At 56.5% G+C, this 15,972-nt stretch overlaps 2 protein-coding genes across 2 annotated transcripts in view; one reads left to right on the top strand and one right to left on the bottom strand.

The window, feature by feature from the left end:
- The window catches only part of ACSF2 (acyl-CoA synthetase family member 2), a 47,947-nt gene extending 33,247 nt beyond the window's left edge, over positions 1-14,700 (top strand). Inside the window, 15 exon segments of the mRNA XM_025361573.1 lie at positions 812-1,007; positions 1,378-1,506; positions 1,769-1,822; positions 2,308-2,426; positions 2,544-2,709; positions 3,279-3,374; positions 3,516-3,673; positions 3,939-4,030; positions 4,337-4,413; positions 11,069-11,176; positions 12,456-12,607; positions 13,703-13,844; positions 13,932-14,042; positions 14,235-14,303; positions 14,538-14,700. Of these exon segments, the coding sequence (XP_025217358.1) occupies positions 812-1,007; positions 1,378-1,506; positions 1,769-1,822; positions 2,308-2,426; positions 2,544-2,709; positions 3,279-3,374; positions 3,516-3,673; positions 3,939-4,030; positions 4,337-4,413; positions 11,069-11,176; positions 12,456-12,607; positions 13,703-13,844; positions 13,932-14,042; positions 14,235-14,303; positions 14,538-14,588 (1,720 nt within the window). The 3' untranslated portion in view covers positions 14,589-14,700.
- Positions 4,611-9,118, bottom strand: CHAD (chondroadherin). Its single transcript, XM_025361574.1, has 4 exons — positions 8,126-9,118; positions 5,825-5,988; positions 5,412-5,557; positions 4,611-5,167 (listed from the first exon to the last, which is right to left on the bottom strand). The coding sequence occupies exons 1-3, from the start codon at positions 8,897-8,899 to the stop codon at positions 5,416-5,418; spliced, it is 1,080 nt and encodes a 359-aa protein (XP_025217359.1). The 5' UTR covers positions 8,900-9,118; the 3' UTR covers positions 4,611-5,167; positions 5,412-5,415.
- Positions 14,701-15,972: the final 1,272 nt, after the last annotated feature.

The raw sequence follows: 15,972 nt of genomic DNA, 5'->3' as shown, positions 1-15,972 counted from the left end.
TCCACTTGACATCCTCTCAGTACTCTCAGGCTCTTGGTGCCCCTTGCTTGTCTGACATCTGGCCCCTTTTCCTTAACTGGCTGCTTTCAGCCAGCTTCTTAATTCCCTGGAGACCGAAACTGCCTGCCTTGTGACATCATCTGAGAGTGGGAGCTGGAGCCCAGGTGCCATTTGGTGTATAGGGGCTTTCTTCTTCATCTGCAGGTGCCCAGGATCTTGTAGCACCTGGCGCTGGACACCTACACGCCTGTGGAATAACAGGGGCCTCCCAGCAGCCTCTCTTAGGGCCTCCATCTGCCCTCTCCTTTATTCCTTTCCTATTCTGTCTTTGGCTTTCAGGCCCTCAGGAGAAAAACTGGCCCACTAAGGAGCCTAAAATCCTAAGGCCTTGGATTCCAGCCCTGGGTCCAGGCACAGCTTCCCTGGTTCCTTAGAAAGGACCCCAGTGACCTGTTTGTTCTCCAGGAGGCAGGGCCTGGGGGCGAAAGCATGGTCCTGCTTTGTAAGATCTGTCTGCACAGGCAGGCTCTCCCAGGCTTCGCTAGGGCATCTCACCTTTCCCCGGAAGGTGAAGGAGGGCCCTCTGCTCCAGCTTGGTGTAACCTTGTCCCTGTCCTGCTGCCTTGGGATTAGGCTTGAGGCTGGGAAAAGGGTCTGGGGGATTTTAGGCTTACGGGAAGATCTGGAGAAAACCTAGTGGTTTCTAACATGTTGTCAGCAGCCTACCCCCTGGCTTGACTGGGTGTGCCATGCCTTTGGTTCCAGGGAGGCTGATCTGGGACAGTCAGACTCATAGCTCCTCTCCCTACAGTTCCAGAGAGGTGGATCGCATGGTTCCCCTGCCCGTTGGAGGCCTCAGCTACGTTCAAGGGTGCACCAAAAACCATCTTCTCAGCAAGACTGTGGGCCGGTGCCTGGAGGCCACAGCACAGAGGGTCCCAGAACGAGAGGCCTTGGTCGACCTCCATGAAAACGTCAGGTTGACCTTTGCCCAACTCAAGGAGGAGGTGGGTCCTGACCTGGAAACCTCACAGTGGGCAGGTGCTAGTTCCCAAGCTGCCCTGGCTGAGCAGAACCAGGAGCGTGGGCACCTGGCTATGGGGCAGTGTGCTAGGGCTGCCAGAGAACCCCAAGGGATGGCAGGAGAAGGAGACAGGACTGAGGCACAGGGGGTCCAACACCTCCTGTATCAGCAGCTCCTGGAGCACTTGTTAACTATGCAGGCTCCAGGGCAGACCCACTGAGGCTGGGAATCTGCCTGTCCTTTTGTCCCCAGTGATTTTGATGAGAACTCCCGGGCTAAGGGCTGAGGGTGGGCGTCTTGGGCCCCTTCCTGCTTGCCCCATCTCACCCCTTGTGCCCCATCTTTTACACCAGGTGGACAAAGCTGCTTCTGGCCTCCTGAGCATTGGTCTCTGCAAGGGTGACCGGCTGGGCATGTGGGGACCTAACTCCTATGCATGGGTGCTCATACAGTTGGCCACTGCCCAGGCGGGCATCATTCTGGTGAGGAGGGGCTTGCTTGGCACAGCTGGGTGTGCGTGGGGGAACATCATTCAAGGGGAGTCCCTCAGGCCCTCAGCCCCCAGGACCAAACCAGTGCCTGATTGGTTTCAAACCAGGTTGTGCTTTCTCCTGAGGCCCACCAAGGAGGCCTCTGGGAGTTAGGGGGCGTAGAGTACTGCCTCTATGCCTCCTGGGGGTAGAGGGGCAGCAGGAGGGACAGGGTCTGCCCAGAATACTGATATGCCCTCACCGCTTCCACCAGGTGTCTGTGAACCCAGCCTACCAGGCTACGGAACTGGAGTATGTCCTCAAGAAGGTACAGCTCATTCGTCAGGGAGGGGCCCGGCTGGGGCCTGGCACAGGGGGCTGCACAGACTCTGCTTGTCACAGAGTCTGATGGTGTGAGCTAGGGCATGCGTGGGTGGGTGACATGCAGAGTGTCCTTCCTTAGGTCATAGATGGTTGGAAGGTGGCCCCAACTCCATGGAGAGGGTGGTTGGTCCAACACAAACCTGGCGTGAGTGTGCAGGGACGGGGGCATGTGTGTGTCAGGGCAGAGGTGCATGTACGCGTGTGTCCATCCTCATATGTGATGCATATGTGTCTCAGGGTGTGGTGCGTGTGTCTTGGGGTTGGTTCACGTGTGCATTTGTCTTGCAGTGTGGTGCCTGGGAGTGTGCTGGAGGTGTGTGTGTCAGAGACGGGTGCCTCTGTATGAGAGCAACTGATTAGTGAGGACTCCCCCAGAGCTCTAGTCTGAGGCTCCCTGCTGACTGCAGGTGGGGGACTCCCCTTCCACAGGTGGGCTGCAAGGCCCTTGTGTTCCCCAAGCAATTCAAGACCCAGCAATACTACAACATCCTGAAGCAGATCTGTCCAGAGGTGGAGAATGCCCAGCCAGGGGCCTTGAAAAGTCAGAGGTGGGTGTGTCCCGGGTTAGTGGGTGGTGCGTCATTCAGCATCCCTGATCCCTTCACTTACTACTCACCCTGCCCCCTCCCTCAGCCCCTGTCTCTCACCATCCTCCCCACCTCCAGGCTCCCAGATCTGACCACAGTCATCTCAGTGGATGCCCCTTTGCCGGGAACCCTGCTCCTGGATGAAGTGCTGGCGGCTGGCAGCACACAGCAGCATCTGGAACAGCTCCAGCACATCCAGCAGTTCCTGTCCTGCCATGACCCCATCAACATCCAGTTCACCTCGGTAAGGCAGAGGTCTCCAGGCCCCAAGCCCAGGTGGACACATGCCCCCTGCCTCTGTGACACTTCCGCAGGGATGGGGAGACAGCAGAGGAGAGCAGGCATTCTTTACTGAGACTGGCCTTCAGCTGTCCTCTCTGCTCTGGAAAATATCAGCACCTGGTGTCCTTGTCACATTTCCTCCCCCAGACCCCTGCCCTCTCCACTCCAGCCCTCTTGTTCACGGTGCAGTGGCAGATTCACTGAACCAACACAGGTTAGAACTGCTAGAGGCTGCCCCTCATTTAGCTGATGGGGAATCAGAGACCCAGAGAGAGAATTTGCCCAAGCCAGCTTGTGGGTGGCAGAGTTCTCTGGGCCATATAGGTGGCATGAGAACGGAGACCTTATCTTTTGCATTGCTGGACCCTGACACCTGGCATTGTGGTAGACCTTTTGCAAATATACTGAACAGATGGATCTGGGGCAACAATCCCTGTCTCCTGATTCCTGGTCCAGTGCTCTTCAAGGCAGTGGCCTAGGGTGGGAAGGAGATGAGAAGGAGGCCAAGCCATGCCCTGCTTGCCTTGTCAGGGAACAACAGGCAGCCCCAAGGGGGCCACCCTCTCCCACTACAACATTGTCAACAACTCCAGCATATTAGGAGAGCGCCTGAAACTGCATGAGAAGGTGAGGCGGCTCTAGGCCCAGGGCAAGGCTGCAGGAGGGGTGGCTCAGGCAGGGGTGGGGGGCTGGCTGGGCTCCCCTTGCCAGCTAGAGGAACTGGCTTCTGGTTCCAAGACAGACCCAGCCTCCTGTCTCCATCACCAGACACCAGAGCAGTTGCGGATGATCCTGCCCAGCCCCCTGTACCATTGCCTGGGTTCTGTGGGAGGCACAATGATGTGTCTGATGTACGGTGCCACCCTCATCCTGGCCTCTCCCGTCTTCAATGGCAAAAAGGCACTGGAGGCCATCAGCAGAGAGAGGTGGGCACTGGTGAACAGGCTACTTGTAGGCTGATAAAACCCACTTGTTCCTCACTCCTGGGCCCTGACACCTTTCTGAGCTGCCTCCTCCCGCCAGCCAGGAGACTGGGGATGGGGACAGTGGAGGACCCCCAGGAGAGGACCAGTTCCTGCCTCAGGAGCGTCTCCTGCCTGTTCCCTTTGCTGCAGTTTCATGGCGGGGTGGGTGAGAAGAGGGAGTTCCCTTCCACTTCCAAGCCTAATTTCGAGACCTCCTCCTATACAGAGGCTCCTTCCTGTATGGTACCCCCACGATGTTCGTGGACATTCTGAACCAGCCAGACTTCTCCAGTTATGACATCTCGACCATGCGTGGAGGTGGGGTGGGGCCAAGGGCAGCCAGGCTTGGGGAGGGGGCTGCTTCCCCTACAGGAATGGCCTGGGTGAGTTAGCTCCCAGTCTTTTATTTAGGGGGCAGGAAGGACACTGTAAAAATGTGGGTGGGAGGGAGGGAGATCCCCAGTGTCCTGGGACACCAGCCCAGGGCCAGCTGCCAGGTGTAGGAAAGGCTTGGGGTCAGGGAAGAAAAGGGAAGGTGCCTCCCTCGAATGAGCTGTAGGTGAAAGGACTCCACGGGGCCTGGAGAAGTGGGGAGCTGTGTCAGCCCCTCTCTCTGTGATTCAGGTGTCATTGCTGGGTCCCCTGCACCTCCAGAGTTGATCCGAGCCATCATCAACAAGATAAATATGAAGGACCTGGTGGTGAGTGGTGACCGGGGCCCGGGCTGTGGGCAAGCCAGGCCTGGGATGACAACAGATTGACAGACATGGGGATGAGCCCAGGCCAGATGTTCAAAGGCGACCCTCGCAGCCAGCCCTCCCTCCAGAAAGCAGATGTGATAAAAGATAGTCTGACCTCATCAGCACCTGGTGGGTGAAGGAAATAGGTGGCAGGGGACTAAATATCATACATACATACATTTATATTTATAGAAATCTCAGGAAGAAATTGCAGCATGGGAAGATGGCAGCAAAGCACCGATGTCCTGCTAGAATGTCCTGGCAGGTGGGGGCTGGCAGAGTTGGGGCATGGGCTTTAAAACCCTTTCTGGAAGCAAGGGGTGGGGCAAGGATCTGATGATTGTTGCCACGTGGCAGGGAAAGAGGAACAGAGGAAGGATGATCCTGGAAGGGTGGCCATCCTGATGACCAACCCGTTGTGGCTCTGATTGACTTGGTGGGGGGGTCTCAGCAACAGCTTCTCTGAGAGGAGCTGGAGGGTGGGGAAGGCATGATGGCTGGGGAGGGGCTCAGCCTTCCTTCTCCCCAGGACACTGCTGGGTGGAGCTGGGTTGGTAGTGGAGTGCCCGAGGCCCCCTGCCAGGACGTGTCTAGGTGTGGGCAGCTCTGTGCATCAGCAGAGGCTGTGGGGAGAAGGTAGGGGTGGAAGTGGGAAGGTCAGTAGTCTCTCCGGTGGAAGGCAGTGGCCAGTCACCAGGACTGGCTGAGTCAGAACCTGCAAGGAGGCAAGGATCGATGTCAGTACTCCAGCAACCCAGATAATGCTTGGAGAAAATGATGGAAGTCCTGGGCAGGAGCTTTTCCTCCCTTTGAAAGGGGCCCCAGTCCTCCCCTCCTCTCTCTGTAAAAATGGAGGGTCTGCCTGCCCCTCCAGTGGGAGGGGGTACCCTGGAAGATACCAGCTCACTTGCTGGAATCACCAAAGAGGGATATAGGGGACGTGTTTACCCAGCCCCCACCTGTTTAATGGCGGCCAGCTTTCTTGGACCTCTTGGTAGGGAACTTGCAGCTGCGGAAGGCGTCCGTGTCACGGATGTGTTGGCCCTTGAACTTGGCAGGTGAGGCACAGGTGGCATCTGGGCGGGAGGCCTTGGCTTCCAGCCACCTGGAGAGACAGAAACTTGCTGGGTCTGGGGAAGAAGGTGGGAGTGCTGAGGGGAAGGGCAGTGAACTATGGGACCAGGATTGATTTGGCCACAGGATAGTCTGAAGCTGTCATCTTCATTTTACAGATAGGGAAGCTGAGGCTCCCAGGGTCCCATGCCTATTAGGTGGCAGATCTAGGATGCATGTCCAACATGTCTTAGTGCAGGGCTAATGTGTCTCTATCACATGAGGGTGGGCTCTGGGAGTGACATGGGGGTGTTCTTACCGCCGAAGACCCCGGAGCTGGCAGGTACACTTCCAGGGGTTGTTGGTAAGGGTGAGGGTCTCCAGGCTGTCGAAAGGGAAGTTGGAGGGCAGGTGGTTCAGGCGGTTGTTCTCCAAATGGGTGTGTTTCAGTGTGGTTACACCCAGGAAGGCACCATCTGAGAACTGGGGAGCAAGGTGGGCATGAGTGAATGAGTGAGCACCCGAGCGCCAGAGGGGCAGCGTCCTTCCCTGAACCTGAGCCATAGCACTTTGAGGAGTTTCCCGGTTTTCAAAGCAGTGTGACCAAGTGGTCTCAGATGATCCAATCTACACAACCCTCTTTGAGACAGGTGGTGTTCTTTTCTTTTCTTTTCTTTTCTTTTTTTTTTTGAGACAGAGTCTTGCTGTGTTGCCCAGGCTGGAGTGCACTGGCATGATCTCGGCTTACTACAACCTCCACCTCCCGGGTTCACACCATTCTCCTGCCTCAGCCTCCCGAGTAGCTGGGACTACAGGCTCCCACCACCACAGCCGGCTAATTTTTTGTATTTTCAATAGAGACGTGGTTTCACCGTGTTAGCCAGGATGGTCTCGATCTCCTGACCTCGTGATCTGCCTGCCTCGGCCTCCCAAAATGCAGGGATTACAGGCGCGAGCCACCGCACCCGGCCAGGTTGTGTTATTTTCAATATGCAAATGGGGAAACGGAAAAAGTGCTGTCCTTTGCCCTGGGTCACAGCAGTGGGTAAACAGTAGCCACAGGACCACACCCAGCTCCTCTTCCCCTGGTACCACAATCCCTGCACAAACACTGGGACTGTGGAGCTGCCAGAGTTTGGCCCCAGCAACCCAAACTGGTACATGGTGAACTTGGTCTGTGCTTACTGGAGTGGGCAGTGGGCCCAGGCTCCCCACAGTCCCAGGGTCCCAGGACTTCCCCCAGCTCTGTCCTCACTGCTCCCCCACTGCCAGCCAGACGCTATTTGTGAAGCCACCTTGGTGGAGCCTTTGGCCAGGTTGGACGGCTCCAGAGGAAATGTTCTATTGGTGCCCACACCTTTGCCCAGGCGCCACAATTCCTGTCTGGCCTCCCCTGCCCCAAACCACCCCCTGATTCGCCGCTCTGCTGCCCACTGAAAGACCACTCTGGCACTGGTGGGCCACAGGGGACTCCAACTTCAGCTGGGGAGAGGCAGGGCTGAAGAAGGGCAGGCTTGAGCAGGCTCCATCCACCCAAACAAAGGTTGGCTGCTGCCCAAGTGAGATTCTGCCCACATCTCCACACCCACACCCTCTCCTGTGGCCCACATTAAGGTATGAAGGTCTCCAGAAACCAGACTCTCCTCTACCTTGTTGGTCCCCACCCATACCTCCTGGCTGAAGGCCCTGTACCAGGGTGATTTTTCCAGTCCCAGAGAAGGGATTCTGCTCGGATCCAATATAGCCCCAGCTGGCCAGACACTGGGCACCCCAGGGGAGAAAGGAATGAGTGAGGAAGCAGACAGGAGATGAGTCTAGTGACGGGGGAGGGCAAAGGGCAGTCAGCAGTCTGGAGACAGTGAGGCATGCCAGTCTTCCCTATGGAGAGACACCTGGGGTCTTGTGCCAAGGATTGACAATAGTGGTCTTGCCTTTGCCCCTTCACGGAGCCCATGGGCATGATGCTTGCAGCCTGGGGGAGCCCTTGGTCCCATGCCTACTGAGCTGCAATGGACTTGAGAATGCAATGAATTGTGTCTGTGTGAATTGGGCAGGGCCATCCACCGGGGCCTCTGTGGGGCATGGAGAATGTCTTCCTCAGGCATTTGCTTCCCCTGGCTCCCCAGTCCCCCACTCCCCCTTAGCACGCATGCACAGCCCCCACCAGGAACAGGGTCTCTTTGTGGGCCTGATCTGCCCAGCTCCTCTAGAAGGCTCCTCAATAAACAAACCTTCCTTTATGGGGTGGTAGGTTTACTGGAGACGGGAAAACAGCAGAGGGGGGCTGGAAGGCCCAACAGGAAGAGGTGGCTGCTGCCCGCAGTGGGGGGTTTGGGAGCACTGGAGATGGCCCTAGGGGGCCATTTGTGGGGCCAGGGCAGCCCCACTCCTTTTATATGTAAGAATCCTAGGAGGGCAGTGGCCGAGACTGGCAGCCGACAGGGATTAGGGTAGGGATGTGACAAGGTGAGGAAGGGAGGTGGCAGAGCTGTTCACCTTGGAGATAGCCAGAGGGACAGGGAACCTGGGGACAGGGGTTGGTGCCAGCTGTGGCTCTGGCTCCTGGGGCCTCCAGGAAGGGAAGAAGGAACCAGGGCAGAGCCTGCAGCCAGGAGCTCACCTTCTCCAGGTTGGTGTTGTCCAGCCAGAGGGTTTCCAGGTATCTGCCAAAGGACTGGAAGGCATTGTCCGGGATGCTTTTCAGGGGGTTGTGGGACAGCTTCAGCTCCTCCACCACCCGTAGCTTGCTCAGGGCAGCCGAGGGGTAGCTGGACAGCTGGTTCCTGTCCACGTGGAATTTGGCGAGGTTCTCCACGTCGTCCAGGGCCCCGGGCTGCAGGGAGCTCAGCGCGTTTTCCGACAGGTAGAGCCAGCGCAGGTCCTTGGCTCCCTGGAAGGCGCCTGCGCGCAGCTCACGGATTTTGTTGTTGTTGAGCTGCAAGATGAAGAGGTTGACCAGCGGGGAGAGCAACCCCCGGGGCAGCTCGGTGACCTTGTTGTGGTCCAGGTAGAGGTAGGTCAGCTCGGTCAGGTCGTCGAAGGCACCTGCGCGCAGCACGCGGATGTCGTTATGGGACAGGTACAAGTAGATAAGCTGCTTGAGGCCGCGGAAGGCACCGGCGGCCACCTCGCGAATCTGGCAGTGCTGCAGGTGCAGCGACACGAGGTTCGGCATGGCCCGAAACGAGTTGGCAGCCAGCACCGGGAAGTTGTTGCGCTGTAGGTTGAGCAGCTTTGTCTTCTCTGATACCTTGGGGATCTTCTGCAGCCCCACTTTGTCGCAAATGACGTGCTGCAGGTCGCCGTGGCAGTGGCAGTTCTGGGGGCAGGCGGCCAGCGCCGGCAGCAGACCAGCCAGGAGGCCGAGGCTGAGCAAGAGCATTGGGCTGGCCATGGCCAGGACTCCTGGGGCCGGGGCTGGGGGCAGCAGCGGCGGCGGGGCGCGGGCAGCGGCGAGTCCTGGGCGCTCGGGTCTGCCGCCCTCTTTATACGGTGGCCCTGACCGCAGCCGGCAGCCGAGCCAGCTCCTACGTGGAGCATCGAGGCCACTGGGCTTAACTCGCTCGCGCCCAGAGATGCGCCCCCGCCCTCCACGGGGAAGGGGGCGGGGCCCTTCCCCCAGCCGGCGACCGTGCATAGGGGAGTGGGACCGTGGCCCCCGAGCCCCGGCTCTAGCCCCCTGCTCTCCTGTGCTGCTCCTCTGCCTACCGCCTTTCCCGGGGTTTTTCTGGGAAGGGGGAATGGTTATGTCTGGAGCCCCGAGTTTACATCGTAGAGAGGGAGGCGTTCCCTGAACTTATTTGTTTGCTCAAGTTTGAGCCTCCACGCCGCACCATCCACACACGCTCGGCCTGGTGCACTGGATGCGAGGCGGGAGGAAGCGGGACCGGACAGCCGGACGCGTCTCCCCGCGGTGGGCCAGCTGGCGGCGCTTTAATGGGGTGCTTGTGCAGCGCCGGCCGAGGGTGAGAGCCGCCCCGGCGTGGGGCTCCCACTTCGGACGCGCCGAAGTTGGCCCTGGGAAGACCCGAGCTCTTTCCCCACCCTGGGGCGCGCCCCCACCCCTCTCTCCCAACCCTGCTTGCGCCCCCATCCCCTTTTTCCACAGCTGAAGGCTGAGCAAAAAAGTGGGAAGTCGGGGAGGGTGGCCAACGGGAATGGCAAACACACCTGGAAACCACAGGCCACAAGCACAGTCTCATTATCCTCCCTCCTTCATCGCCCCGAAATATCCCCATCCCTCATCCCCAACCCTAGTGGTCAGGACCCGCCCCGAGGGGTCTCAGGGTGGCGGCTGAGTGGCGCCGAGGTGTACTTGGCAGAGGCCACATTCGGGCAGTGGCCCCAGGACTGTGAGGACGGGTGTGGGAGGGGGCGGGGCAGGTCGAAGGACCAGCCCTGGACAGCTCTGGCTGCCAGACCGTAAGTTCTGTGGGCAGTCCCGCCCCAGCCCGCCAGATTTCTCTGTACCCACTTGCCAGCCACGATGTCCGGATTCCTGTGGAAAGGGGAGGGTGAACAGGCAGGGTCACAGCTCTGGTGAGCTCCAAGCTGCCTGGCACAGGATATTGTCTGTGAAGGGTGGAGGGAGAAACCAGACCCCACATTGAACCAAACCCCAGTCGTGTCAGAGCCAGAGCAGCTGATATGGGGGAAGCTTGGTGCAGGGAGGAGGATGGATGAGATCTGGTGTCCATTGATTAAAAGGGACCTAGGACATGGGGTAGCTAGCCTCTCTCCCCTTACCCAGTACCCTCGTGTTGGGGCCTGATTTCCAGCGCCTGCTCTTTTCCCAAACCTCTCTGCCCCTTGCCTCTAGGATAGGGGGGTCATACTTGGCCTAGACTATTCCTTGATGGTATTTAGGCTTCTCCAAGGCTGGCTTCTGGTTTTTCTGTTGCTCAGGCTTTCCAACCACTGGAAATGGGGGAGGTGGGGGGGGTGCCACTGGTTTTTAAAATCACTGCTTACGTTGTTTTTTATTTTGATGGAAATAAATTCACGGGAAACTCTCCAGAGCTTGGGGGACGCCTGCCCCAAGGCCAGGCACTTGTTCAGGGTTTGCGGAATGGGGAGGGGGGTGGGTTGTGTTTGTGCCACTCCTAGCTGGGCCAAGGCAGGCTGGCTTTCTCATCAAGTATATGGGGCCTTTGGCTTGGAAGCGAGGGGCAGGGGGTGTGGCCTGAAATCAGGAAGGTGGGGTTAAGGCAGCCAGGGGATTGGGGAGAGAAGGGTGGAGTGATGGTAATACCGGAGCCACAGGCACAGACAGGTGGCTGCTCCAAGGAAACGGGGCACTGAGAGAGCTCCAGCTGGAAGAGAATGGTGTCCCTGCTCTCAAGTTTCCTTCAGATCTGGGGCCCTGCAGAGATCTAGCCTGCTCACTCCCAGCATCTCTGCCTCCTGACCCCAGGCCCCTACCAATGATGTCTCTGTTTCCACCATTCAGCTGCCCTCCACTTTCCCTTTTCTTTTATGAATTCCTTCCCATTTCCCCAGATAGCTCACCCGATCCCTCTGCATGCGCTGAGCCCTCTTCAGGCACCCTTTCTGGACCCTCTAGGTTGCTTATGGAACCACAGAGAACAGTCCCGTCACATTCGCGAACTTCCCTGAGGACACTGTGGAGCAGAAGGCAGAAAGCGTGGGCAGAATTATGCCTCACACGGAGGTGAGCCCCTGACCAAGACTCCGAAGCCCCACCTCCCATCACCCAACTGGGGTGCACCCAGCTGGGACATCTGTTGCTTTTAGTGAGAGAGCCAAATGGCTCACTCAGGATGCCTAGAGCTCCCCAGCAGCAGCGGTGTGCTAGGCCTGGCCTGGAGCGTTCTCTGTGGGCTAAGCATGAAAGGGGGAAAGCTGGAACGGTGGCTGTGAGCCACTGCCAGCTGAACTTCTCCGCAGCCTCCCTTCCTGTCTGAGGTGTGTTTTTGCCAAGCCCACTGTCTGTTTCAGGGCAGCCAGGGTAGCCTCAAAGAGAAGCCAGAGCACAGAGAGTTTTCCTACATAGCTTCTTTTCCTCCAGTGGTCCCCGCCTCTCGCTTTAGCAGAGTTTCTCTTCTTGCTTGGCATAAACACTTCATTTCTCAAGCAGCCTATACCTTTAGGGGGGTCCCTTTGCCCCTCAAAGGTTGCCCCAGAGTGCATCTCAATCTTAAACGCCCAGCCATGCCTCCTTTCCTGCTCTAACACTGGGGCTGTGCCAGCTGGCTCCTGATTTCCCCTGCACCCTTCTGCTCCCGCCCCTGGGGGATTGCTGCCCCTGTGCACAAGTAGCTGCTTCTGCTGGTGCTGACCACTATCCTGGTGTGAATATGCCCTGCCCTCCCGCCAGAGCAGCCCTGTACCCAGGGTTTGAGTAGGGATGTGAGCCCCCTCCCGTGTGTCCTACAGCTGCACTGCCATTCTCACTAGGATGCTCACCTGGAAGGGAAACAGGGGCAGACATCACTCACCCCGTTTCACAGATGCAGACACTGAGGCACATGGAGGCTCAGCTTTCCTTGGCACAGTGGCCATGGCTCTTTGCTCTACCAGACTTTCAGACTCTGCCTCTCCTATTCACATGGTGTTGCCATGCCACCCTCTTTGGCTTATTTGCTGTTTAATGGGAAGTAAGAGGAGACTCCCTTCTCCTCTCCACAGTTTATAATTCTTCAGCTGGCTCTGCAGTCCACAGACCTCTTTCTTTGCAGCAGCTGCCTGCCTGCTCTGTTTCCTCAGCACTCCCAGCTTGGGCCTCAGCTCTTCTTTCATGCCCAGCTCAGGTCTCTGACTGGCTTTGGGTCGACTCTAGCCTTTGTCTCCCTTCTCTGGATGGGGATAGGCAGAGCCAGGGGGCCTCATTCCAGGTGCTTGAGTTGGGGGGTTGAGGAGCAGGCCCCCGAGGACCACCTATGCTGAAGCAAGAGGACAGGAAGCCCCAACCTGAGGCTGTCCTGTCCCAGGCCCGGATCATGAACATGGAGGCGGGGATGCTGGCAGAGCTGAACACGCCCGGGGAGCTGTGCATCCGAGGGTACTGCGTCATGCTGGGCTACTGGGGCGAGCCTCAGAAGACGGAGGAAGCAGTGGATCAGGACAAGTGGTATCGGACAGGGTGAGAAGGCAGGGCGGGGTGGAGGCTCTGGCTGCTGAGGGGAGGCTGGAGGTCTTGAGGCTGAGCCGGGAACATTAACCTGGCACCGTGAGGATGTGGGTATCAAGATGACCCCTCACATGCTGGAGACTTAATTTCCAAAATGCATATGGTGGGGATGATCATACATAGCACAGAAGAAATCAACTGGGTCTTCATCCTACACCAGCAGCTGCAAAAGCTGAGTCCAGATTCAGTCACTCATACTCATTTGTTAGCTCAGCAAATTCTTACTAGAATTCCTTATGTGCTAGCACTGTTCTCACCGCTGGAGGTCCAGAGGAAAGTAAGATGAGAAGGATCCTCTTTTTGGAGGAAGACAGATGATGCCTGACATCGATAAATAACACCAAGAAAATAGGCCAGGCACGGTGGCTCACACCTGTAATCCCAGCACTTTGGGAGGCCGAGGCGGGTGGATCACATGAGGTCAGAAATTCGAGACTAGCCTGGCCAACACAGCGAAACCCCACCTATACTAAAAATACAAAAATTAGCCAGGCATGGTGGCGCGTGCCTGTAGTCCCAGCTACTCAGGAGGCTGATGCAGGAGAATCGCTTTAACCTGGGAGGTGGAGGTTGCAGTGAACTGAGAACGTGCCACTGCACTCCAGCCTGCACGACAGAGCAAGACTCCATCTCAAAAACAAACAAACAAACAAAAAACACCAAGAAAATAAAATAGGATTATAGGAGAAAGAGTGGCTGTGGTGGGGAGGGGAGCTTCCCTTTGATTGAGTGGACAGAGAAGATGTCAGGAGACATTTGAGTTGAGACCTGGAAAGAAGCCAGCTGTGAAAAGCATATGTATAGATATGTTGAGAGAGAGAAAGAGAAAGAGAGAGAATATGTTATAGGTATTGGTTTGTATTTGTCTGCCTCCCTTCCCCTTACTAGACTATTAATTCCAGAGACTGTGTCTTGTTCCTGCTATGTCTCCCAGAGTCTAGAGCAGTGGAAGACACACAGTAGGTGGTCAATAAATGTTTCATGAGTGAGCAAGCAAGTGAGTGAACAAGGCAGAGGTGACAGGTCGCCCCTGGGCTTTCCTTACAGAGATATCGCCACAATGAACGAACAGGGCTTCTGCAAGATCGTGGGCCGCTCTAAGGATATGATCATCCGGGGTGGTGAGAACATCTACCCCGCAGAGCTCGAGGACTTCTTTCACACGCACCCGAAGGTGCAGGAAGTGCAGGTGAGGCACCCCGCTCAGGTGAGCCCCCAGAAACAGGAAACACACATGAACAAGGTGATGTCTGATACTTTTCCCTGGCCCTGGAAGGTCGTGGGAGTGAAGGACGATCGGATGGGGGAAGAGATTTGTGCCTGCATTCGGCTGAAGGACGGGGAGGAGACCACGGCGGAGGAGATGAAAGCTTTCTGCAAAGGGAAGGTGGGAGCCTCCGCCCAACCAAGCTGATGCTGCTCGGTTCTTTGTTCGCCCACTCCTCTGCCAACCAGCCTGGGGTGGGGGCTGCTCTGCCCTCGAGAAGCTGACTCCCGGCCAAGCCAGCCCCGGTCCCCTTCCCATACCCCTGTGAGCTTGCCCAGCCTCACGCCTTACCTCCCTCCCTCTGGTCTGCAGATCTCTCACTTCAAGATTCCGAGGTACATCGTGTTCGTCACAAACTACCCCCTCACCACTTCAGGAAAGGTGTGTAAGGTGAAGGAGACTGGGGAGGGCAGCCTGGGCTCTGGGGTCCCATGGGGCCCCACCTCTGTTTGCTTCAGCAGTGGGTGTAGAGAGGCTGGCAGTAGGGTGACCAAGTCACCTAATCCTGGTTTGCCTGGGGACTTTCCCTGTTTTGGCACTAAAAGCCTGAGAAACCCCTTATTCTTGGGCATACCAAGACAGTTGGTCACCCTAACTCCTTTTTCTTTCCTCTAGATCCAGAAATTCAAACTTCGAGAGCAGATGGAACGACATCTAAATCTGTGAATAAAGAGGGAGGAAGGATCTGCCCAGGCCCTCCTCCTGTCCATCCTCCGTACTCCCCTTGTCTGTCCTTGTGATTTGGCATAAAGAACTTCTGTTTTCTTTGGCCTCTTGCTGGTGGGCTCTCTTGGCAGCTCCTATGGGATGGAGAAGGGAAGACACTGAGGGAAACTAGCACTTTCAGACCTCCTATTCCTTGTCATTGAGAGTGCAGAGCACCTTGATGTGGATTATCTACTTAATTTAACCCTCACCCTTGGTATCCCTTTGAGATACCAACCCATTTTTGTTGTTGTTTTTTGAGACGGAGTCACCCAGGCAGGAGTGTAGTGGTGCAATCTCAGCTCACGCAACCTCTGCCTCCCAGATTCAAGTGATTCTCCTGCCTCACCCTCCCACGTAGCTGGGATTACAGGTACCCACCACTACCCCCACTAATTTTTGTATTTTTAGTAGAGGCGAGGTTTCACCATGTTGGCCAGGCTGGTCCTCAAACTCCTGACCTCAAGCAATCTGCCTGCCTCAGCCTCCCAAAGTGCTGGGATTACAGGCATGAGCCACTGTGCCTGGCCCCAATTTTTTATTTTTAATATACTCTAATTTAATTCTTTTTCACATTGTTGCCGGATTAGTCTAGCAAGAAGTATTCTTTTATATATATATAACGGCTTGATTGAGATATAATTCACATACTATCCAGTTCACTCACCCCTCCCCCGTTTTTTAGAGACAGGATCTCATTCTGTCATCCGTGCTGGAGTGCAGTGACATGATCATAGCTCACTGCAGCCTCAAACTCCTTGGTTCAAGCAGTCCTCCCACCTTAGCCTCCTGAGTAGCTGGGACTGTAGGAATGTGCCACCATGTCTAACTAATTTTTTTTTTTTTTTTTTTGAGACGGAGTCTCGCTCTGTCGCCCAGGCTGGAGTGCAGTGGCAGGATCTCAGCTCACTGCAAGCTCCGCCTCCCGGGTTCACGCCATTCTCCCGCCTCAGCCTCCCGAGTAACTGGGACTATAGGCGCCCGCCACCTCGCCCGGCTAGTTTTTTGTATTTTTTAGTAGAGACGGGGTTTCACCATGTTAGCCAGGATGGTCTCGATCTCCTGACCTCGTGATCCACCCATCTCGGCCTCCCAAAGTGCTGGGATTACAGGCTTGAGCCACCGCGCCCGGCTCTAACTAATTTTTAAACATCTTTTTGTAGAGACAGGATCTTGTTATTTTGCCCAGGCTGGTCTAGAACTCCTGGGCTCAGGCAATCCTCCTACCTCAGTCTCTCAAAGTGCTGGGACAATCCACCATTTAAAGTATAGAATTCAGTGGTCTTTAGTATATTCACAAATATGTATAACTATCACCACAGTCAATTTTAAACATTGTCATCAC

This window comes from Theropithecus gelada, chromosome 16, assembly GCF_003255815.1.
Source record: "Theropithecus gelada isolate Dixy chromosome 16, Tgel_1.0, whole genome shotgun sequence".
NCBI classification, from domain to species: domain Eukaryota; kingdom Metazoa; phylum Chordata; class Mammalia; order Primates; family Cercopithecidae; genus Theropithecus; species Theropithecus gelada.
Note: the sequence above shows the minus strand (reverse complement) of the source record. Positions and strands in the feature narration are given on the sequence as shown.

What these genes read in the sequence shown, in the direction of transcription:
- CHAD (XM_025361574.1), bottom strand. Translation starts at nt 8,899, where the DNA reads ATGGCCAGCCCAATGCTCTTGCTCAGCCTCGGCCTCCTGGCTGGTCTG. An exon ending in ACAACACCAACCTGGAGAAG is followed by an intron (nt 5,989 to 8,125) that starts GTGAGCTCCTGG and finishes CTTGCTCCCCAG; the next exon opens with TTCTCAGATGGTGCCTTCCT. An exon ending in CAGCTCCGGGGTCTTCGGCG is followed by an intron (nt 5,558 to 5,824) that starts GTAAGAACACCC and finishes CTGTCTCTCCAG; the next exon opens with GTGGCTGGAAGCCAAGGCCT.